At 34.7% G+C, this 22,570-nt stretch overlaps 3 protein-coding genes across 3 annotated transcripts; 2 read left to right on the top strand and 1 right to left on the bottom strand.

The window, feature by feature from the left end:
• Positions 1-187: 187 nt before the first annotated feature.
• On the top strand, positions 188-5,438 carry LOC118029248 (uncharacterized). Its single transcript, XM_035033082.2, has 4 exons — positions 188-2,216; positions 2,639-2,838; positions 3,278-3,501; positions 4,232-5,438. The coding sequence occupies exons 1-4, from the start codon at positions 785-787 to the stop codon at positions 5,010-5,012; spliced, it is 2,637 nt and encodes an 878-aa protein (XP_034888973.1). The 5' UTR covers positions 188-784; the 3' UTR covers positions 5,013-5,438.
• Positions 5,439-8,284: 2,846 nt separating this feature from the next.
• Positions 8,285-11,815, top strand: LOC118029247 (protein disulfide-isomerase). The gene is made up of 10 exons (XM_035033081.2): positions 8,285-8,465; positions 8,667-8,697; positions 8,812-9,099; positions 9,181-9,369; positions 9,518-9,643; positions 10,077-10,214; positions 10,305-10,424; positions 10,592-10,709; positions 11,034-11,146; positions 11,556-11,815. The coding sequence occupies exons 1-10, from the start codon at positions 8,293-8,295 to the stop codon at positions 11,742-11,744; spliced, it is 1,485 nt and encodes a 494-aa protein (XP_034888972.1). The 5' UTR covers positions 8,285-8,292; the 3' UTR covers positions 11,745-11,815.
• Positions 11,816-16,553: 4,738 nt separating this feature from the next.
• On the bottom strand, positions 16,554-21,830 carry LOC118029246 (IAA-amino acid hydrolase ILR1-like 6). The gene is made up of 5 exons (XM_035033080.2): positions 21,240-21,830; positions 20,318-20,443; positions 17,800-18,114; positions 17,573-17,701; positions 16,554-17,186 (listed from the first exon to the last, which is right to left on the bottom strand). Exons 1-5 carry the CDS (start codon positions 21,777-21,779, stop codon positions 16,821-16,823), a joined length of 1,476 nt encoding a protein of 491 aa, XP_034888971.1. The 5' UTR covers positions 21,780-21,830; the 3' UTR covers positions 16,554-16,820.
• Between the last annotated feature and the right edge of the window lie 740 nt (positions 21,831-22,570).

The following is a 22,570-nucleotide window of genomic DNA, read 5'->3' as shown; positions in this document are numbered from 1 at the left end:
TAATTATTATTATTTTTTTAAAAAAGGCGCCTTCAAGCGTGCATGGACATTGACTAATGCCACGTCGTTTTTGAACACTGAACCAAAACGAAATAGAACTTTCCTGACAAGAGAGAAGCGCTGTTTTTTTCGCTTTTTAATTTTTCTTTTTGCTGTTTAGAAAGCGGGCGTCTTTTTATCAGGTCTATTAACCCCAACGACCAACGAAACCAGAAGGCTGTAAGATAGAAAAAGGCAAAAAGAAAACTACCCGAGAAATCATAATGACAAAGGTCCGTTACCATAGGCTGGCGGGTTCCTCGAGTCTTCTTCTCTTCTCAATTCTCCCTCCTTTTCTCTGCAAAAACCCTGCACAGAAGAAGAGGACATGGACCCCTCCGCAACCCCTCTTCTGCTCCCCCCTCCCTCTCTAACACCTCCCTGACTGCAATCACAAATCTCCATACATCAATATTCCTTTTTTTGTTTTTGTTTTGTTTTTTTAAACCCGAACATGTCTCAGTTTCCGTCCATCTTCTTCAAAAAACAATAAAATACTCAAAATCGAAACTCCTTTCCCGATCCCTGATTCAATCACTCCGATACCAGCCGTCGGATTCAAGTTCCCACCATGGTTTCTATTCTGTACATTTCTCGTCCATCTGTGACCACCGCTTTCTCCGTGCACTGAAAAGAACCACTGATCCACAAAACAATGCCCTCTCCTTCTAGAATTATTACACAATCACCATGAAAACTACGCCGTTTCATCTCTTGATCAAACTTGCTTTCATTTCTCCTTGCTATGGGCTGTGGAGGATCTAAGGTGGACAATTTACCACTAGTAACTCTCTGCAGAGAGCGCAAAGAAGAAATCAAAGCTGCTTCCGACCACCGCTACGCTTTCGCTGCTGCACACGTGGCTTATTTCCATTCACTCAGGGAAGTTGGCGGCGCGATTCGCCGATTTGTCGATGAAGGGCTCGTGATCGCCTCTTCCTCTACTTCTCCTGCCTCTCCCGTACTAACATTACCGCCTCGCGAAGGAAAATCCAGGCACAAATCGAAGGATTCCTCTGCTTCAACCTCACTTTCGCACTCTGTAGACAGCAAAAGTAAAGACGACGAGGTTGAAGATTCGCATTTGCATTTGTCTTCCGGGTCGGATACCGAATCGAACTCATCGGGTCATATTCAATTTCATGACACCCCTGAAGAGGAAGAAGAAGCCGTAAGAGAGGTGCCTCCAACCTCTTACAATAATAATTTTACTGATTATCAACAACCTCAAGGAAATTGGGGCTTTCCTAATTATTCAGGAGATAACCCGTACTATAACCAGTACCCGTATCCATACTCGCATGAGAATTCGTATTCTAATACGTTTTATATGAAAAGGTCAGCTACCCCGGCAAAAAAGGTGGTATATGAGGACCCGTCTGTAAATGGGTCTTCGAGTTATTATGGAGGTGGGTATTTTGGGTACCCGATGAGGGGATCGCCCGCAAGACAGCCATCTCCCGAAAAGCCACCACCGGTGCCACCATCGCCACCGAAAGTGTCGACATGGGATTATTTCAACGTGTTTGATGCATACGATAATGGTGGGAGTGGTGGGTATCCGGGTTATTATCCCAATGCGAGATACGGGTATGGGTCGAGTACCAGTAGCCCGGATTCAAAGGAGGTGAGGGAGAGAGAAGGGATACCTGATTTAGAAGATGAAGCGGAGCAAGAAGCGGTGAAAGAGGTTCATAAAGAGAAGAAGAAAGCGAGTGAAGACATGGATTTGAATGGGAGAATGAAATTTAATGAGGAAATGAAAAGGAATTACGGAGAGGGTACTTCAAAATCTGGGCATATTGCAAGTAGTAGTGAGAGTTTAGAGTCAATTAAGGGTAAAGGAATAAAGAGCAGTATGAGTCCGGATACAATTCAGAGTCCTGATAGCATTGTATCGAAGAGTCCCGGGGAGGGGACTGTGAGGAAAAAGGGGGTCACTTTTGAGGTTGAAGATGCATCTAATGTAACAATGGATGTTGAATCTTCAAAGCATAGTAGTGTTGCTACTTATACCACTACATTTTCGGCTCATGGCACAAGGGATCTTCAAGAGGTGGTCAAGGAAATCAGCGATGAGTTTGAGACTGCTTATGATTATGGGAAAGAGGTTGCATTAATGCTTGAGGTGAGCAAGTTGCCTTACCAACATCAGCGAAGAAGTACCCTGCTTAAAGGTAGGATTTTGTTTTGTATTTTTGTTATGCTAGTTATAGTGTTTTTCTTGATTGTTGCTTAGACATATGCTCAGGCTCCCTTTTGGGTTTATGCTCTTTTTTGTTTGGCGTATTGTCTACCATATGTACTCTCACATCTTTGCAGTCTAGGTTAAAGTTTAGAATGAAAGAAATTATTCTCTCAATGGTTAGATTTCCTTCAAGAATACCCATGGAAAATTTGCTCTATGGTATCACACACGAGTAGGATTTGAAATATTAACTTGAATGTTAATTTAATTTAATGCCTCATCCTTTCTTTCTACCGTTTGATTGGTCCTACTGGAGATAACTTACTTCCCTTGTTATGTCAGATTTAAGTATGATCTCTATCAAATACATTAATTTTGCTGCTCAAGTAAAACTAACGTGGCTTGGTGCAGTGATTCTTTCCAGGATCCTGTATTTGGGGTCTTCCCACCCTCCTGCAAGGCCATCAGCACGCATTTCTTCTAGGACAATGAAATTGGCCAAAGCTTATGCTGCCGAACCTGGAAATGACTTTGACCCAAGGCACAGAAACCTTTCATCTACTCTACAGGAAATTTATGCTTGGGAGAAGAAACTATACAAGGAAGTGAAGGTATGGGGCATTGAAGCTTCGGCTTTCTTCTTTGGCTGCCATGATTTTATTTTTCAAATATTCATCTGATAATTAAGTTTGAGTTCAATACTTGTTAAACAGCTTCCGGTTAATAAGCTTACACAAGCAATTTTTTATTCTGCGTCACCAACAAATTATTATACATGGAAGTGTCGACTTATTTGTTTTTCTTCCTCACAGTGGATCTTGTTCAAGTGTTTGAGTGTTCAACCAGTCTTTGATTTATAATATTATTTAAACATGCCTGCTAATGATATCTGAGAAAAGGAAATTATCCTTGGAGAAAACAAAATGGAAAATTCTCAAAAATTAATTGCCTTTATATTATGAAAGATGCTTTGAGTACTAATTGATGTGCTATTACTTTAGTTGCTGTTGAATGTTTCTTAGCATGTGAAGTGTTTCTGCGAATGTTCAGGATGAAGAGCGGCTACGGGTCATGTATGAAAAGCAGTGCAAAAGGTTAAAAATATTGGATGACCGTGGAGCTGAGTCTAGTAAAATTGATGCTACACAGGCTTCAGTAAGAAAATTGCTGACAAAAATCAATGTTTGTATCCGAGCTGTTGATGCTATATCTAGTAAGATACACAGGTTGAGGGATGAAGAATTGGAGCCACAGATCACTAAATTGATTCATGGGTATGTTAACAGCTATGCTCCTTGGTCTTTTCAATGCTAAGTAAGCAATTTGGAGTTCATAACTTGCACTTCTTATATGCACAATATGTATTTTAGGTCTTTTAGGGCAAATGTGTGGATGGTTGGTCCTTGGGGACTATTGCTTCCCATTTGTCCATACAAGGATGCAGTGTTTTTACGTTACTTGAACCAGGGTTGATTTGTGACCAAGAACTATAGTGATCTCACACACCATCAATGCTTCTTATCCTGCATTGAGATGAAAAGAAATGGGGCATGTTAGTTGGTAAAGTGACCTTTATCACTGGTCTTTACTAAAAGGAATTTAATAAACTGGTTTGAGTCTTGGCATCTCCTTGTTCACTGAATTATTTGGTTACATGCACAAGTAGATGGACATTTCTGCTGTTTGGACCCATCAATATTCTTCATTTCCAGTTGCTACTTGATTTAGTTATCATCTTTGTACATTTTTAGGGAGTAATGAGGTATTTCATTCAAGTGTTGATAACCCTTGTACACTCTTGCGGGTCTAGAGGAAATTGTGGTACTTGAAGACTTCCGGGTGTTCATATGTCCTAGTGCTGCCATTTGGCATGCGTAAATCACTAGAAGATGGGGGAAAAAGCCAACGCATGAGCTTTTTTTTTTTTTTTTGTGCTCTCAGTTGTTTGTTCTTAGATGTTTTGTAATCTTCCATTTTTATATGATCATTGACTTTTATTTGCAGATTGATAAGGATGTGGAAGTCCATGCACAAATGTCACCAGAAGCAGTTCCAAGCTATCATGGAAAGCAAAGTTCGCTCTCTTAAGGCACAGAGAGATTCTGGTTTGAAAGCCACAGTTGAACTTGAAATGGAGCTTATCAATTGGTGCACCTGCTTTAACAACTGGATTAACACCCAAAAATCTTATGTTGGGTCATTAAATAGGTGGCTTTTAAGGTGTCTTCACCAGGAACCTGAAGAAACCCCTGATGGGATTGCTCCATTTTCCCCAAGTAGGATTGGTGCTCCGCCTATTTTTGTAATTTTCAATGATTGGTACCAGGCAATGGATAGGGTTTCTGAGGAGGGAGTTGAGAATGCGATGCTTGGTTTTGCTTCAAGTTTGCATCAGTTGTGGGAACGGCAAGGTGAGGAGCAACGACAGAGGATCAAAGCAGAGTACCTTACAAAGGATTTTGAGAAACGGCTTAAAACCCTACGTATGGAGAAGGAAAGGATCGAGCACGAGCATGATGCATCATTAGATAAAAGTACGTCAAAGGTTCCTTCAGAAAGTGGAATCTCACCGCTAGATGATCTGAAGGTGGATTTGGATTCATTGAGGAAGAAATTGGAAGAAGAGAGAGCAAGGCACAAGGAAGCGGCCAAATTAGTTCATGATGCAGCTTCTAGTAGTTTACAAGCAGGTTTGGTCCCAATTTTTGAGGCTTTGGGCAACTTCACTTCAGAATTTTTGAAAGCTCATGAAGAAATTAGGCTTCAAGATGCTGGACGCCCATAGGAAATGCATCAGCAGCTGTGTTGAAGGTCCTTCAGGCAAGTTACCATGTTTTACCTGGATCACTCATAATCGATCAGTAGGAAAGGGAAAAAAACAAATATACCAATAGAGATTAGGCACAATGGGTTGAAGAACCACTTGGATAACACAATGAAGTAGAATTGCTTATAGAAATTTGTGAGGTCAAACGTTGTTTCCTTTACAATTGGTTCTTCCCTAACCCTTGAATAGATATGTAGGAAATTTTGTACAGAAATTCATTTATTGGTTGATTGGTTGTTGGTGGATGTACCTGGTGTAGCTGGACTGGATGGAGGATTCAGATGGTGTATGTATGTAGACTTTTTGATGTAGGAAAAAAACGTAATTTTTTTCATTCAAGTACTTGGTAATGAAATTGAGGAGCTGCTCTCATTTTTGTTCCTATGCATTTGAATAATCTACGTCTGTCATGTTTTGTTCTGATACGAATTTAGTGATAATATTAATGGAAGGCAAGGGATTGTACCTTGTGATTTTTTGGAATGATCAATTCGCAGGTCAGAATGCTTGACTTGCAGGACAATTGTAGTCAACACTGAATTTTCCGTTGGATTTTGATCCTTGAGTGGTGGTTATTAGAATGGTTTATTAAAGGCTTGTGGAGTTCTCACTCTACAAAATCCATCTGGGTGATGGATTCTGCTAGCTATTTCCTACCATCGCTATGGAGTGGCGGCGGCGGCAAAATCAAGGAGGAGGAGGAGGTGGTGGTTGTGGGTGGGCATTTGGGTCCTTCTCTGCTCAAAATGAAAATTGCACTTGGATTTTCAGCTCTAGTTGAATCTATGTTAGACGCACAATAATAAAAAGGCATTTCACAAGCGCATACAGCTGGTTTGGTAACAGTCTGATATGGTTTCCGTATGAGGTCTACTACCATCCTAAAATCATCAGCAAGGTATACGATTAGACATGGCCCATTTAAAGATTTTAATTAGGTCTGGTCCGGGCCGGGCCGGGCCTTACACACACCTCAATAATTTGAGAAGGCCGTTTTATTTTATCCTTTGAAAATGCAAAAAATTAAAAATTAAAAAAAATCGGGTGTAATGAGGTAACACTTCAAAAAATCGGGCCTTACACCTCATTGACCTTTGAATGTGGTCAAATTCATCATCAACCGTCTACACAAATTTTTTTTACCAAGTAATTGATGGAATCATTATATACCACCTTTCTTATAACCAAGTTAAGAGACTTGTGACTTAATTTAGGTAGATTTGGATTTTTTTAGAATATATATTTTTAATTTTATATATTAGGGTTGATTGAGATTTAAATTTAATAATTTTTTTTTTATGGATAATCTCAATTTCACAATCTGAATTGCGAGTTTGGGAGATTAACCCAAATTAGTTTGGGTCATTGTTTTGGTTTATTTTCTTTAAGGTTATACCAATTTCTTGACTTGGGTTATAAGTTTGATAAATTAATCTGAGTTGATTTGGGTTTTTTTTTGTATCCTTTTCTTAATTGATTTCTTTTTAATTTCATCATTTAACATGAAGTTGATTTTTTTTTTTTGAGGCTATTCTAATCTTATAACCTGAGTTGTTGATTTAGCGAATAGACTTGTTTTTATTTTTTTTATATGTGTATATATATATATATATATATTTTTTAATTTCATTATTTAGGATTTAAGCTTCTTAATTTATTTTATATAAGATTATCATGATCTCATGATTCAAATAATGAATTTAATAAATTAACTCAGGTTGATCTTAGTTAATTTAATTTATTATTTCAATATTAAAAAAATATTATTTGAAATTTTTTTAATCAAATTATATTTTTTTTTATTTTTCTAAATTACTTTTAAACTATCAAATTAACAAAATCATATGGAGTTAACCCTCTCAAAACTTAACTTTTTTTTACTAAAAAACACTAGGAACGATTGAATACTTTTTACTTTGAAAAATCAATACGCTGTGGCCCAACGATCTACTTTCTGCTAATAAATTAATTAGTAAAAAGTTTTCTACTATTACCAATGCGTGCTTTGACCTTTCCTACGGGAAAAAAAATGCATTGTAGGTACACCAACTTACACCTTTTATCATCTGAGTATATTATTTTAATTCTTTTTATCTCAAAATTTTTATTGTGCCGATTGAGTACATTTATGAAAATTAAGATAATTTTTTTTGTTTATTTGGAAATTTCTTAAGATTTTACCATTTATTTTTATGATCCATTTTATTTTATGTTTTTTGTATTATGTCAAAAATATATTTTTAACAACATTGCTTGGAATTATTTGTTCTACATTTGTTTGAATAGAATAATAAATGTTTTAATTAGTTATAATATAATTTTTAGTTTTGGAAAAAGAAGATAATTAAGCTTAAATATTTGAAAACTAATTCGAAGATACCTGAAATAGAAAATCATAAAATAGTAAGAAAATAAAATCTCAAAAGAGTTTTCCTCTTTTAAAAGGATTTATTATCATTTAAAATAATTTTTTTATTAAATATAATATTATTTTGAAGAGACATTCTTTCGCATAAAAAAAATCTAGAATATGAGAAATTAATTAATTATTTATAAGAGCATTTAATTGACACAATAAACAAAATTGTCATACCAATAAAAAAATTAAAATTTATGTGTACGGCTACGAGTAGAAAGTCAAGGTTAAGGAAAGGTTAGTAAAAAGTGAAACAATTGACGGAAGTTGAAAGAAGTTACTATGACGTTTTCTTATTTAATTGGTTGAACTAATTTCATTAGTACTCTTTGGTACCATCGTATCAATATAAAAAGCCTGATTGAAAACGCGCATTAGTCCCTGTTTCAAAAAAATTAACTTTTTTCTATTAAAAAATAATTTATATATATATATATATTTTAAATTATTTTAATGAAATGATTTTAAAAAAAATAAAAAAATATTATTTTAATATATTTTAACATAAAAAATATTTTTAAAAATAACTCACCTCGGGATTTAAATCAAGAAATTCTCAAGATATAGTTGCCTTAAAATATTGAACTTACCAAAAATGTCCACGTGTGACGAGATTAATCCAATGAACACCATCCACGTGGATACACAGCAAATGGAAAGCGAGTAGGCTTCAAAAAAGTACTAAGAGAAGGCGAAGTATGCCACGTGTTACTTCCATGTTCGGCTCGTTCACTTGCTACTCGCAGGCCTCCATAAAACCCTGCACCGCACCCAACGTGAACAAGAATCAGACACCGCTCGAAACTCTCCCTCAATCGCTAAATGATGGTCTCTAAGGTTTCGCTTTGGTCTTGTCTATTCGTCTTCTCTCTCGTTGTAGCGCTTTCTACTGGAGAGGATGAATCTAAGGAGTACGTGTTGACGCTAGACCACTCCAATTTCACTGAGACCGTCACCAAGCACGATTTCGTCGTCGTTGAGTTCTACGCTCCTTGGTACCGTACACACTACACTTCAATTCCTTATGTTCTTTTCTTTTCATCTTTTTAGTTCTTTCACTTAATTTGATTTCAGTTTTTCTTAATTATTATTTTTGTTTTGCTGTTGATGATGTGTTAAAAGACCTATGTTTATATCAAATTTTGAAAAATCTTCTAACTTGGGCTAGAGTTCTAATCTCTTTTGTTTTAGCACAGGTGTGGCCACTGTCAGAATCTAGCACCAGAGGTAATGATTTTTTTCTTTTTTAAGTATATCTAGCTACCCTTTTCTTTTTAAGATTTGGATTCCTGTTATGTGATGGCGTGCATGTTTCGCTGATGAAGTCAATTTCTTTTGTAGTATGAGAAAGCAGCTTCTATATTGAGCAGTAACGATCCTCAAATTGTTCTTGCCAAAGTTAATGCCGATGAGAAGGTTAACCAAGAGATCTCTGAGAAATATGAGGTTCAGGGATTCCCCACAATTAAAATTTTGAGAAAGGGAGGGACATCTGTTAACGAATACAAAGGCCCTCGTGATGCAGATGGCATTGCTGAGTATCTGAAGAAACAAACCGGTCCTGCTTCTGCTGAATTGAAATCAGCTGATGATGCTACTAGTTTCATTGGTGACAACAAAGTAGTAATTGTAAGTACACCTTTTGTTTGCTTTTTACGTACGTGATTCTGCAGAAATTAGGATGTTAATAGTTTCTTTATGGTTTTGCAGGTTGGGGTGTTCCCAAAGTTTTCTGGAGAGGAGTTTGAGAGCTTTCTCGCTGTCACAGATAAATTGCGTTCTGACTATGAATTTGCCCACACTTTGGATGCTAAGCACCTTCCACGCGGGGAATCATCGGTGTCTGGACCCCTAGTTAGATTGTTCAAGCCATTCGATGAACTCTTTGTTGATTCTAAGGTATTTGCGTTATTTGCAGTGGGTTTCACGTTAAATTTTCCATGCCTTTTGAGAGTAAAAGTTTCTTCTGTGTAATATTTTTATATATATGTTTTCAGCAGTGTCTTGTGAATCAATGGTTTCTTCTGATAAAACCACATGCTTGCAGGACTTTAATGTGGATGCTCTTGAGAAGTTTATTGAAGAGTCTAGTGCACCCGTTGTGACTGTCTTCGATGATGAACCAAGCAATCACCCTTATATTGTCAAATATTTTGACAGCCTCCTTGATAAGGTATAAAAACACAAGCTCTCAGTACTGTTGTCATTTTTTGATAAATTACAAAGTGATTATTTGGAATTACGTACTAAATCACACTATTCTTTAACCATTGATGCTCTTAGGATAATTTGTTTAGGTAGTCCCCTTCCACTCCATTTCTTTCACCTTTGCTTTCTGGAAGGTAAGGAAGGGAAATGGATAGCTCGAGCCATACTGTGCTTAATTCCAGATTTTACTTTGCATCTCTTCATGAAATATCAGAGCATCATGCAATGTCCAACGAATACAATAAGGTCTTTTCCTTATTATTCTATGCATTAGTTTCAAGTAAACACCTTTTTGAACAAAACTGGCTGGTTTATCATATGATTGTTGCTGACTCTTGGCTTGCGTCTTCTTTTACTGTATACTATGGATCTTCTAAGAACCTGGTTGACCGTTGCAGGCGATGTTATTTTTGAACTTCAGCGGTCACAGTGCTGATTCCATTAAAACTAACTATCAAGAAGTTGCTGAGCAACACAAAGGGGATGGGTTAATCTTTTTGTTGGGAGACCTTGAGGCTAGTCAAAGTGCCCTACAGGTTAGAAAGTCTTCTTTTATGTGTACATTTTGTAATTTTTTTACTCAATATTTTCTTTTTTATCTTTAAATTGTTTGCATGGATGAACAGTACTTTGGACTCAAAGAGTACCAAGCACCTCTTCTCGTCATACAGACCACAGATGGAAAGAAATACTTGAAGTCAAACTTGGAGTCTGATCATATTGCTCCTTGGGTGAAGGAGTACAAGGTGATGCCTATGTTTTAATTTTCATATTCAAGTACAAGTTACACTGTTTTTTAGTTTGTTGATGATGGTACTCATATTCCAGTCACGGGATCCAAAAGGGTTTAATTGTCTTTGTTTATGGAAAGCCTTCTTGGTACGTATAAAATTATTTGAAATACTCTGTGCAGGAAGGCAAAGTACCGCCATTTATTAAATCTGAACCTATCCCCGAAGCTAATGAAGAGCCAGTGAAAGTTGTTGTCGCTGACAGCCTTGATGACTTGGTTACCAAATCTGGAAAAAATGGTGTGTATGATATGCAGCTTTGCAGGGTTCATCGGTTCTTCCTTCACTATATCATTAGATTGGTGTGCTTGTTCCATTTTATTTCATCTCTGTTTATTTTAATGACATGTAGTTGCCTTTATTTCTTCGCTAGATTCTAGGGTTTGTTAATTCTTTCCTCACTGTATTCCTAGTTTAGAATGCGTTGGTGTTTTTGTGATGGTTCCATTGGATGGCAGCATTTCTGTTTGTTTAAGCGGGTGTTTTCTGTGTACTTTTTATCTCTGTCAGATTGTACAAGTTCACAAAAATGTTAATTGGGGTATTTACACTGTATCTTTGCAGTCCTTTTGGAGTTTTATGCCCCTTGGTGCGGTCACTGCCAAAAATTGGCTCCAATCTTGGAGGAAATTGCCGTCTCATATCAACGTGATGCTGATGTTCTTATTGCGAAGCTTGTAAGTTTTGTTCATCTCCTGTCTGAAGAAGCTATGTGTATTTTCTTAAAAAAATTCTTGATGATGTGGAAGATGACACAATATGAAAATTAGGGTGTTATATCCTCATCACTATCGATACGTTTGGGTCATTACAATGATTGGCTGCTTACTGTTTTGTTATTTTCATCTGATTTTCTTATTCGTTTTGCTCTAAGAACTTTAGTTTTAGTCATACCTTTAACATATCCACTTGCTCTTTTGTGTATTTTTTCTCTCTAGATATTTACACTATGGTTTTGTCACTGTGTAATGAACACTTGAAAATAATGTATCGACGCTTATTTGCCTGTGATTTAATTAGATGTAAGGTTTTTGCGTGGAAACAAGACTTACTATTGATGCAACTATTTTCTTGCGGCACCTGTAGGACGCCACTGCAAATGATATCCCAGGCGATACCTACGACGTCAAAGGATTCCCCACAGTCTACTTCAGGTCAGCTAGTGGAAAGATGGTGCAGTATGAAGGAGATAAGACCAAACAAGACATCATTGATTTCATTGAGAAGAACAGGGATGAAGTTGCCCAACAAGAGCCAGCAAAAGATGAGCTTTGAAAAAGACATGCTGTTTTGTCATGTATCAATTCTGGGCATGGTTTTGTTAGAGTCCTGAATAATCCATCTGGTTAGTGTGCTATGATCCTACTGGGTTCTTCTCAATGGACTTCTCTCACTGTTCTATCATGGCTGGTCAAAAGAAACGTATTTGTTTTAGTATATGTGGTTTGTTTTGCCATTTGCACCTTGCAGCATGCATGCCCTTGCAAATGGTGAGTTTGAAATGTTTTGAAAATCCTTTTCACTTTTTTGTTCGTTGTGAAAAGGTCTATGAAAAAATAAAAAATAAAATCAATACATTAAAGGAAAGGGTCATGCATACAGATCAATAGTACTTAAAGAGTATGAATAAAGTAATTGTCACGTCATTTTAATAGGAGATCTGTTGTAATTAATCTGTAAATGTAACATTGCTCTAAGAAAAATACCTTACTAACAATAGTGATTTATAAAATTGATTTACTTGCCACATAAATGATTTATAAAATCACTAAATTATTAGTAAGATACTTTTAATATATTTTTTTATTTATAAATTATTATTCTATGTTATTCATTAAAATCATACTGATATGATCTAAAGACTAACCGATCGATTTTATTTTCAACCTTGATCATGTGAGAACAATATAAAATAAGAGTTGGTAATATATTCTTTGTTATTTTTCAAAGATTTAGTATTAAAAAAAAAATAAAAAAGAATACATGTTGTATACTTCTACTCAAATGATCCCAAACTCTATATAGACATTTATAAATTTAAACTTTGCAACAATTTTAGTTCATTTTATTGTTCAAAATTTGTAAATAAGACTAGATATAACACTAGTTTAAGTTGTAAAGCATGCAATTTTTATGTGATCAAATTAAATGAGTAAAGAAATCAAGGCAACCTAATCTTTCATCTATTGAAAAAAAATTCTATTATGGTATTTAATACTTCTACAAGCTTTATCAAAAGCCTTAAAATATGTTATTAAGTCATAATAACTTATTTAATACCATGTTTCAAATTCTTTTCCATTTTTTTTTCTTTACAAGTTATTTAGCCTAGCAAAATCTATTATGAGTCACTCACTACATGTTATCTTCTTGCTTAGTGAAAAGTCAATTAAATGACCCATATTATCCATGCTTATGAATTATATTGGATCGATGTTATCGTTATATAACCATGTATCCGTCATATTTGAATTAACCAGATATGATTTGTAATCTACCTAAACTATTTTAGTTGATGCATCATCTAGTAACCAAAATATCAAAACTTGATATGATAATATGAACAAATCATTTGAAAATATTAGTACAACATACCAAAGTAAAGCATAATAGCTTGTCCTTTATTCTATCACAAAGAAAGCAATATTGGGGAGGGGGGTTTAGACCTAATAATTAAAATCCACTTGTAACACCTTTATAGTATGTTTAATACCTCCCTGTAAAGTCCATACTTGTTCTCTTTAGGTGTAGAATTATAATATCATTTATTAATTATAGTATAATCCTTAATTTCTAAAATTTATCCATAATTAAGTGACATTTGATTAATCATCTCAATTTAGTTTTTGATTAATAATTCTTAATGTATGTGACCCATTAGATTCCTAATAAGTTGACCTAAATATAAATCACAATCCTAATGAAAATATAATTAAATAAATTAAATAACTTAATTTATTATCAATTCAATAATTGATTGCTTTATATTTAAAGATCAAATACATAATCTAGTAATGTGTCATAATCCCTAAAAAATTAGGAAAGTTATGTGTGATTTAACTTAACTTTTCAATGATTATTTTCTTAGCGTAATCATCATCCTCTCATCATGGACATTTCAATTTAGATATCATAGCACGAAGTGTGTCTACTCTATTGAATCATGTTTATTCTCAATACCATAATCATTGATAATTTAAATAATATTTGAAACTCTTTTCAAATCTTATTTCATCATGTGCTAGGATTTCACAATTAATACTATTTGAAAGCATGTAGAATATTTTCTCTAATTCACCTAGGTTAATGAATCTTTTATTGATCACTCAAATATCTTCATATAGTTCATGTTATACCCAATATATGCTCAGTTATTACATTTGATTAGAAAAACATGTAGTCATGATCAAAACATAACATTTATTATATAAGATGACTTAGTGATTTCAATTCTAAAGATCACGTAAATAACTGTCACATAAGCCTTTTAATAAACATAAGTAATCTTTTCATATGAAATCTCTATGTGAGTCAGTTCAATGTACATGTCATGTGGCAAGTATCTACATATTAGTTCTAGATATCTTTCATACCTAAACTTATAATATTAACTACTTTTTCATAAAAAAAGAATATAATATATACCAGTCTCAACTACTCTAATTAATGTTTAGTCTTAATAAAACATCGGCCAAGAACTTTTAAAAACAATGTAATCACATGATAATAACTTTATAATTTTTTTGGCAAAACATTTTTGTTCCAAGAGATTTATATTTACTCTAAACTCATTAATTAAACATAAAGGATTATGAAATATAAATAATGTCATTACTAATAATAAATATATTTTCACATGAACAAAATTAATGCTACATTTAACCAATCAATTTTATACAAGGCCTATACACTTACATGTGTATCCTCCTTCATCACTAAGGTGTTTAGGCGTTGGATTCTTCTAAAATAGGTTTTTTTAAAGTTGTCCTTATTTTCATTTGATTTCCAAGTCTAGGAGATGTTCATGATAGTTGATAAGCTCATCATCTAACTTCTCATTGAGTTTAAATGATATTTGATATGGCTAGTGCTTGTGCTATTCATTCATATTTTAGGCTTAAAGGTTTTGATATATCTCTGAGTTACTACTTGCTTAACATTGCATACCTAGTCTTTACCCTTTGAAAGAATCATGTGGTAAGTAAGGCATAGAAACACCTTATTATTAGGTATATCTTAGGCTTGTCAAGACATCTATTTAGCTTTTCCATAAAATATGCATTTTTTTCTAGTACTAACATACATGACCAACACCAGCCTTTATTATGGTCGATGTTTTTTTTCTTTTTATTGCTATCTTTTTTTGAAGAAGCCAATCGAGCTTGGAGGCATCCACTATTTTAGTGACCTCGAGGAATAAATCACCATTAACTTTCATTTATGGATTTTTCTGGATTTTAAGGCTTTCTAGATTTGATTGTTAAAGACTACACACCTATTAGGGTCACATTTCTAAGAGTTATACCACTTATAATATTGTTTTCCTCTAATTTTATTAGTTCTGGGATAATATAATTTTTTTAGGAGCTTAATTTACCGCTCATACATTAACTAGTCAAAGATTTCTTTAATCTTTTTTTATAAATAAAAAAGTATTCTTTGTTTTCTCCGACTACTTTGGTAGTCTTTACATCTTTGCTACCAGGTTTAGAAGCCTTTTTAGCCTTTTTTTAATGTCAAGATCTTAAACACTCTTCCATCTTTGATTTTTATGATCGATATGAGCTATTATTAGATCTTTTCAAACTCTTTATTAGAGTCTGAATTGGTCCATAAATGTACACCAACAATATTATTTGAATAATCAACATGATATATCCTTCTCAATGGCTTCTATTTTATCAATTTTGCTAGCCTTTTATCTTAATGAGCAACAACATCAATGAAGTTGTAGATGTCAATTTTTTTTTTTTTATGAACCTCTTCCTTATGTTTTATTGCATTCCCTCTAGTATTAACTTTATGCAATCTTTCTCAGTTATAGCCACAATGCACTTAGTTTTTAATGTCTTAAATCAAATGGTATAAATTTTTATAGCCTCTCTTAGAGTTTGGACTATTTTAGCTAATTTATCCAACATGACCTCTAGTTCTGTCTTGTAGAAATATTCATAAAAACAAGTCTCCATCTTTTTTAAACTGTTGATTGAGTTGTAAGGTAATATGAGAACTAGTGGAGAGCTATTTTGATCAAAGATGAATCAAACAACCTTAGTTTTATAAAAAAGTTAGTTGCTTGATAGCCATATTGGTCAGTGAACTTAGCGATGTGCTCTCTCATTGATTAGTTATAATCTATAATAAATTGCTTAAAATTCATAATATTTTTTCCTCTCAAGATTGTGTATAGTCTGTTGACCCGTTCAGGTTTTAGACAATTGTAAATACAAATTGTTGTTTGTCCTACTTTTAACCCCATCTCTTTTAAGTGTTGTGCTAATTCAACTATATTTATCCCTTATTTATGTTATTGATTAGTAGTAGAGGTTTGTTGTTTAAAGGGATTGGGATTTTTTTATTTTAGATGACATATGAGGTATATAATTGCTCAGCAGGTGCTAAGTAATTAGTTTATGGTTGTTCGTATACTTGGAGAGTGGTTAGCATTTCAGGGATATTGTAGATGGATTTTAGTTTTCTTCTAATACTCTAAGAGGAACAATCATTATTATCTAATATACAAGTGTATTTTTATTTTATATGTAAAAACAATTCTTAAAGTTGAAAAGAAGGAAATAATTTGGAACTACTAAACAAAAAAGCAACATAAAACATGTCTTCTGCATCCAAATTGATTTTTTAAGTATTTAATATTGTAGTCCAACTATATTCTCTAAATTTTTTGAAATTATTTTTAGCTTCAAATTAATTTTTTATGTGTTTTTAAATTGTTTTGATGTGTTTATATATATATATTTTAAAAAAATATTATTAAAATACATCTTCAAATTAAAGACTTTTTTTAAAAATAACTTCTACCCATCTTTCAATCAGGTTAAATCACCGTGAATACAACTCCAATGCTTTGACTGAACAAATATAAGCAAATTACTATAGCTTGAAAGTGTTCTACAGAGTTGCTGCTTACAACCACATCCATGAGTATGAATTCTCCCTCTGTCCTTTACGCTGGCAAAGAGGAGTTGATTCCCTCCATCGCCCCCCTCCCAAACCCCATGTATGGTACAAATACGAAAGCAGGAATCACGTGGCAAATTTCTGCACAATTCTTTCCCTGAGAGATATGACTTTTGCCTAGCAGCATAAGCTAGCTAGGGCTTATCGCTCACTTCAACCATGCTCAATGAGATATCTTTCAGCAATAGTTGCATGAGTTGCAGCGCCTATGGGAAGAACATCTTCATCTATCATGAAATATGGTGAATGACCCGTGTGTGTTGACCCCAATGTCTCGTTCCTCACGCCTATGTAATAGAAAGCTGCAGGGACCACTTGAGTGTAAAACGAGAAGTCCTCTGCACCCATCATTGGTGGTACCACCCTGAAGTTCGCTGGACCCAACAGATCAATTGCCACCTTCCTCACATGCTCATACATATGATCATCATTCACGGTCGGGGGATATACCGTGGACTGATTTTCAAAGAAGTCTACTGTTGCTGAGCATCTGAAAACAGAAGCCTGTTCAACGATCACCTGTTTTCATACATACGCAAAAACTGTTGGATCAATTATTCAAATTTGACAGGTGTTCAGAGGAACGGGACCTCGAAATATGAAGTTTCCGTTTGGATTGTGTGGCTGGAGATATACCTCTATGTCTCCACTTGAAAACCATAAAACAATGTTTCTTTTTTCATGCTTAGACTAGAAAGGGAGGAGATCATGGAAGGTGGTTTCTTAATTTCCCATACAGAAGGGCATGCAGGCCCCCGTATAGCTAGCCCACAGGTAAGCAGCCATGCAATTAATGATGTAAATCATGATAGCCTACGTGCATGTCTACTGGTTGAATTCAGTACCAACTATACTCAGTGGAAGTGGTGTTGAATCGAATTAATAAAAGGGGAATTAGAACAAACCTCTTCGATTCTTTGAAGAAGTTGATTAAAGCTTGTGTTGGAGAAAGCCCTGAAAGTGCCACCGAGTATAACGGTGTCTGGAATCATGTCCAGATCATTGCCTCCATCCATTGTGGTAACAGACACTACCTGTTTAGTGAAAGTGAGTAATTCTCGGTTAGCGAAATTACAATTCTGATGGAGGAAAACAGTTTTGGAAAGCTAATTAAGTTTTCTAGCATGGACACCTGAGAGTCCAACGGATTTGCTTCACGAGACACAATGCCCTGCAAGCTGATTACAGCTGCAGAGGCAGCCAGAATGGGGTCAACAGAGTGGTGAGGGGTGCCAGCATGGCCCATTTTGCCATTAATTACTGCTCTGAAGAAGCCGCATCCAGCAAGCAAAGGACCAGGCCTTGAACCAATGATGGCAGTAGGATGCTCATGGGATACATGAACTGCAAATATAGCTTCCACATCCTCTAGAGCCCCATCTCCTATCATCCGTTTTGCTCCATTCCCCGCTTCCTCTGCTGGCTGAAAGAGCAGTATTACAGTTCCCTGTAATTGCAACAGTGAAACTAACAAGTTTAGAAATCCACCGTGGTATCATCAAAACATGAATAAAGATTTTCAGGTTTAAGGTATAATTTAGAGAAAGGTGGATAAAGTTTCCCATCAAGATAGAGCTAGGGTGCATTCGCAGACATGGAAGATAGTTATCATTTTCTATTGATTTCATCAGTCAACTCAAGGTGATAAAGAGCAGAATTAGCATGCACGTCTATGTCAACCTGTAGAATTTTTTGTTTAATTATGACCTAGTTTTATAAAACCACTGATTCCTTATGAACACCAAAGACCCATTTAAGCTGCTCAGGAGTCTGAAAAGTCACAAGCGTTTTAATTATCCAAACCTAATCACTTCATTTAAACTAATAAAGTACCAACACCTAATTTCATTTCACTAGACAATGACTCTCTCTCCTCGAAGTGTCAAATCTTTAAGCACTTCACTCGGATTATATGATTTAATCCTTAATTTAAGCGTGAGCCATGGACAGAAGATTGTTTATGCGAAAGCAGCGTGCACTAAATGATTCATTATCCTCTCTTTCGATATATTCTAGTCATATAACAAAGCCATTGTGGGAAACTAGATTCCTGGCCAATTCATTTCTTTAAGCAAAAGATTCTGAGCTTAAAGCACGCTCCCAGATAAGACAAAGTAAGAAACAAATCTATGGTCGTAGAGCACTAAAATGAAGTCCTTCAGCATGTGAACGAATAATAAAAGCAAACAGACATTCATTATAAAAAGGCTTAATGCAAACTGAATAAAGGTCAAGCTCGCTTTAAAGATAGAATATTTTTGGTGGACAAAAAAAAAAAAAAAGGTTCCAGGTGTTTTACATCTTTTTTACAATCATTAATTTGATTATTACCTCAACTCCTTCCAAAAAGCATGTCGAATGATTGAGGACCACCTCGAGTGTAACGTCCATAGTTTGCTCGGCAAGGAGAAATACCGAGATTTTTCGTTTTCTTCAAAATCGATAGCAAGATGGCCAATAAGAGTTTTTTATTTTTTTTGCAATGTAAACTCAAACAAAATATGTTGTCTCTGTAGCTTGTAGGACTAGGACACCAGATTCGTCTTAATTTTTCGCTACTTAAAATGGTGATAATGCAACATTTATAATGCTTGACAGATCGAAGGCTAAAAGCATGAAGAGATTTACTTTACTCCTGTACAGATCCAAATCTTATGTCTCTTGTCCATGCATGCATCAAAACTTATTTGTGTTTATAATGATTACATCTAACCATAGCAAATAATCTCAAAGTCACATCAGTAGCTCTTTTGTAAGCGTATACTGTACACAAAAGTGGAAACATGCTAGAGCACAGACTAAAACGAACACACAAAAATGCCCACGAGGACAGAAGAAATTAATAAGCCCATGTATAATTGATACACTCAAGGACGTGACAGACTTGCACATTAAAGGCAGTCGCTTTCCTAAACCTATGAAGACGAAAGCATGAGCTAGAAATCCTAGAAAAGAAGAGAAAAACATGCATTTCATTATACGAGATGCCCAGAAATCTAAACTACCTCTGACGTATTTGAGAGGGAGTTGCGGTGATTTTGTCTTCTAGCCGACAATTTTCAAAGCCGAGTTAAATTCTTTTTGTCATACATAAATGCTTGGTGGGTTTGAGAATTTCGTCCCTATAATCAATCCTCAATTGGTGGGTTCAAGCATTGGGGGGAGAGAGAGAGAGAGAGAGAGAGAGATAATTATTCCAAATGATATTTATATAGACCACGAATTCAAGAACCAAACTGGAGAGTGAAGACAGGCAGAAAAAGGACAAGAGCAGCTGATGGGAAATAACGAAGCAAAAGTGAAAAAACCTATACGGTTTACGGCCATTTATGGCTAAGAGAAAAGTTACACAAACCCTTCTTTTTTCGTAGACCAATGCTAGCCACTCGAAATTGAGGTCCAACAGAAACAATATACTCCTTTTGCCTATTTCCTTAGCATCATGTTGCACCCAGTACAACACAAATAGTATTCTCTCCAAAAACCCAATATACTCTATAAATTTATGAGCAGATTAAAAAGAAAGAAAAAGACTACGATGATTTCTTATTGGAAATGGTAATTTGAATCGTAAATATCAGGATTTGTTTAAGATCTTGATGTTCGATAGAACTTCTTTTAGGATTTACAAGAGAATTAAGAGAACAAACCTTCAAGAGATGTTCGCGGCTCTTCAGAATCTTGGCAGCACCCATCAGCATTGCGACATGAGCATCATGCCCACAAGCATGCATTTTGCCGGCCACTTTGCTTTTATGCTCCCATTCTACAGCTTCCTGAAACAGGCAACCCCAGGATTTCTTACAGTGAGATCCCAAGAGAGTAAAGTAAGCCCCGATCCCATGGAGACACTAATAATGCCAATCCATTCCCACGTATTTTGTCACTATGCTCTTCACAACTTTTACTTTAGAACACGAATATAGTTTAATTTGTCTCATCTCAGGTGTCACATTAAATCTGACTTACTTTAATAATTAAATGCTCTGACAAACAAATAATATAGTTGAGTCATAAATATTCTTTATAATTAAATTATTGTCGCACTAGATTTGATTCATCTTCACAGGCCAATAATAAAATTAAGCTGTATAGATTCTTTATCTTCCATGTCAACATTAAGGAAGTCATTCACAAATTCTTTTTCACTTTCGCCTGTTTTTCTCCAGAAAAAAAATAATAAATTTGAATTAGGGCTTGATATAAAACACGCAGCAAGCTGGAAATCTCTGTAACAAGTAATTTATATCAGACATTTTTATGCAGCTAATTCAAATCTAATGCACTAGAAAAGAAAATAGATTATGATAGATAATTTAGCCATCTGATTTCATTTCCTTATTTTCCTGTTTTTTTCAACGAAAAAAAAAGGAGATGAAAAGAAGAAATTAGAAAATAAAGAAGAACAAATACACCCCAAAAAAGCTGATTTTTTCCTTAAAGCCTCTGAGTTACAAGATATCCTCACCAGGTACAGTAACATAATCTCCAAGAACAATACACATGCATGCATAAATGATAACACATATACATCAATAGATAAAATAAAACTTTGAAGCTAGGCTAAGCTACCTGAATTGGCAGAGCATCCATATCAGCTCGAACAGCCACAAAGGGAGGCCCACCCGTGCCGATCCAAGCCCGAATACCCGTTTGAGCTAAAGGATACCTATATTCAATCCCCATCCTATCCAACTCATCTCTAACTAGCTCGCTTGTTTTGACTTCTTCAAAAGCAAGCTCAGGATTCTCGTGAATCCTCCTCCTCACGCTCTTTAACCATGTAACCGTCTCTGGCTGCCGTGCCAGGGCCAAAACAGCCTCCGAGCAGGTCTTGCTCCACACCTCACAGCTGGTTGACGACGGTTTTCCCTCTGTGGGTTTTGATTGGTTTTTTCGCTTGGAATTCAAGGAATTAACTCTGCTTAAGGTACCGTCTAAACACGAATATGAATAGTCGCCATCACAATTATTATTATTATTATTATTACATGTGATTGGGCTTGGGCTTGTGCTTGTTGTTGAAGGAGAAGAGGATGGTGATGAGATGATAGAGATGAAAGAGATTTCAAGTGAGAGAAAGAGTACTGAGAGATTTTTGAGAGAATTCATTTTTTTTTTTCTCTTTCTTAAAGAAGAGAGAGAGACAGTTGCAGAGATAGAATTTAAGGGAGGGGAAATTGAGAGAATATGTGAATATTTTAAAGGGTATTGAAGCACGTGGGGATAAAGGGTAGAAGAAATAGTACACGTGAGAGAATATGTACATAAAAAAAGTTAAAGGGCGTCAAATCGTTGCAGTCGGGGCCCACCACTTTCACGAGTTTTAACTTATTTTTATTAGCATTTTATTCTATAAACTCTCATCGCTTGCGTTGGGAGGTTATTAACTAATCTTATTATCTTTTAATCACTTTTTTGTTTCTTTTTTTACAGATTAAATTAAATCTTGTTTTGTTCTCTCTTTTAACTAATTTAAATGCATTATTCTCTTAAATAAAAAATTATAATTTTATTTCTTTATTTTTCCAAATACAAATAATTTTTTTAATTAAGTATAGTTAATTATATCATCTCTAATATTATATTATAACTCTAAAATTAAATGTTTATTGACAATAATTAATAACACTAGGATGAATGATCTCCTTAAAAGCAGTACACATGCTCCTCCCTTCTTTAAAAAGAAATATTTAGAAATTTAAATCTTTAAGATATATTATTATAAAATTTGTAATTTGAGAATAACTTTGTATAAAGATTAAATTAAATTAATTATTTAAGTAATGTTTGTTAATTTTTTGGAATAGAAAGAATAAAAATAATTGGTGCAGAAGATTTCATCTATCTTTTGTTTTAGTAAACATAAATAAACTTATTTTAGAAACAAATTTACATTATAT

Source organism: Populus alba, chromosome 5, assembly GCF_005239225.2.
Source record: "Populus alba chromosome 5, ASM523922v2, whole genome shotgun sequence".
In the NCBI taxonomy this organism is placed as follows: domain Eukaryota; kingdom Viridiplantae; phylum Streptophyta; class Magnoliopsida; order Malpighiales; family Salicaceae; genus Populus; species Populus alba.
Note: the sequence above shows the minus strand (reverse complement) of the source record. Positions and strands in the feature narration are given on the sequence as shown.

Excerpts from the sequence above, each read along its gene's own strand:
- LOC118029247 (XM_035033081.2), top strand. The coding sequence starts at position 8,293 with ATGATGGTCTCTAAGGTTTCGCTTTGGTCTTGTCTATTCGTCTTCTCT. Across the intron at positions 9,100-9,180 it reads GTGACAACAAAGTAGTAATT|GTTGGGGTGTTCCCAAAGTT; the intron begins GTAAGTACACCT and ends ATGGTTTTGCAG. Across the intron at positions 11,147-11,555 it reads ATGTTCTTATTGCGAAGCTT|GACGCCACTGCAAATGATAT; the intron begins GTAAGTTTTGTT and ends CGGCACCTGTAG.
- LOC118029246 (XM_035033080.2), bottom strand. The coding sequence starts at position 21,779 with ATGAATTCTCTCAAAAATCTCTCAGTACTCTTTCTCTCACTTGAAATC. Across the intron at positions 18,115-20,317 it reads GCCGCGAACATCTCTTGAAG|GGAACTGTAATACTGCTCTT; the intron begins GTTTGTTCTCTT and ends TTGCAATTACAG. Across the intron at positions 17,702-17,799 it reads CAAATCCGTTGGACTCTCAG|GTAGTGTCTGTTACCACAAT; the intron begins GTGTCCATGCTA and ends TTCACTAAACAG.
- LOC118029248 (XM_035033082.2), top strand. The coding sequence starts at position 785 with ATGGGCTGTGGAGGATCTAAGGTGGACAATTTACCACTAGTAACTCTC. Across the intron at positions 2,217-2,638 it reads AAGAAGTACCCTGCTTAAAG|TGATTCTTTCCAGGATCCTG; the intron begins GTAGGATTTTGT and ends GGCTTGGTGCAG. Across the intron at positions 3,502-4,231 it reads ATCACTAAATTGATTCATGG|ATTGATAAGGATGTGGAAGT; the intron begins GTATGTTAACAG and ends TTTTATTTGCAG.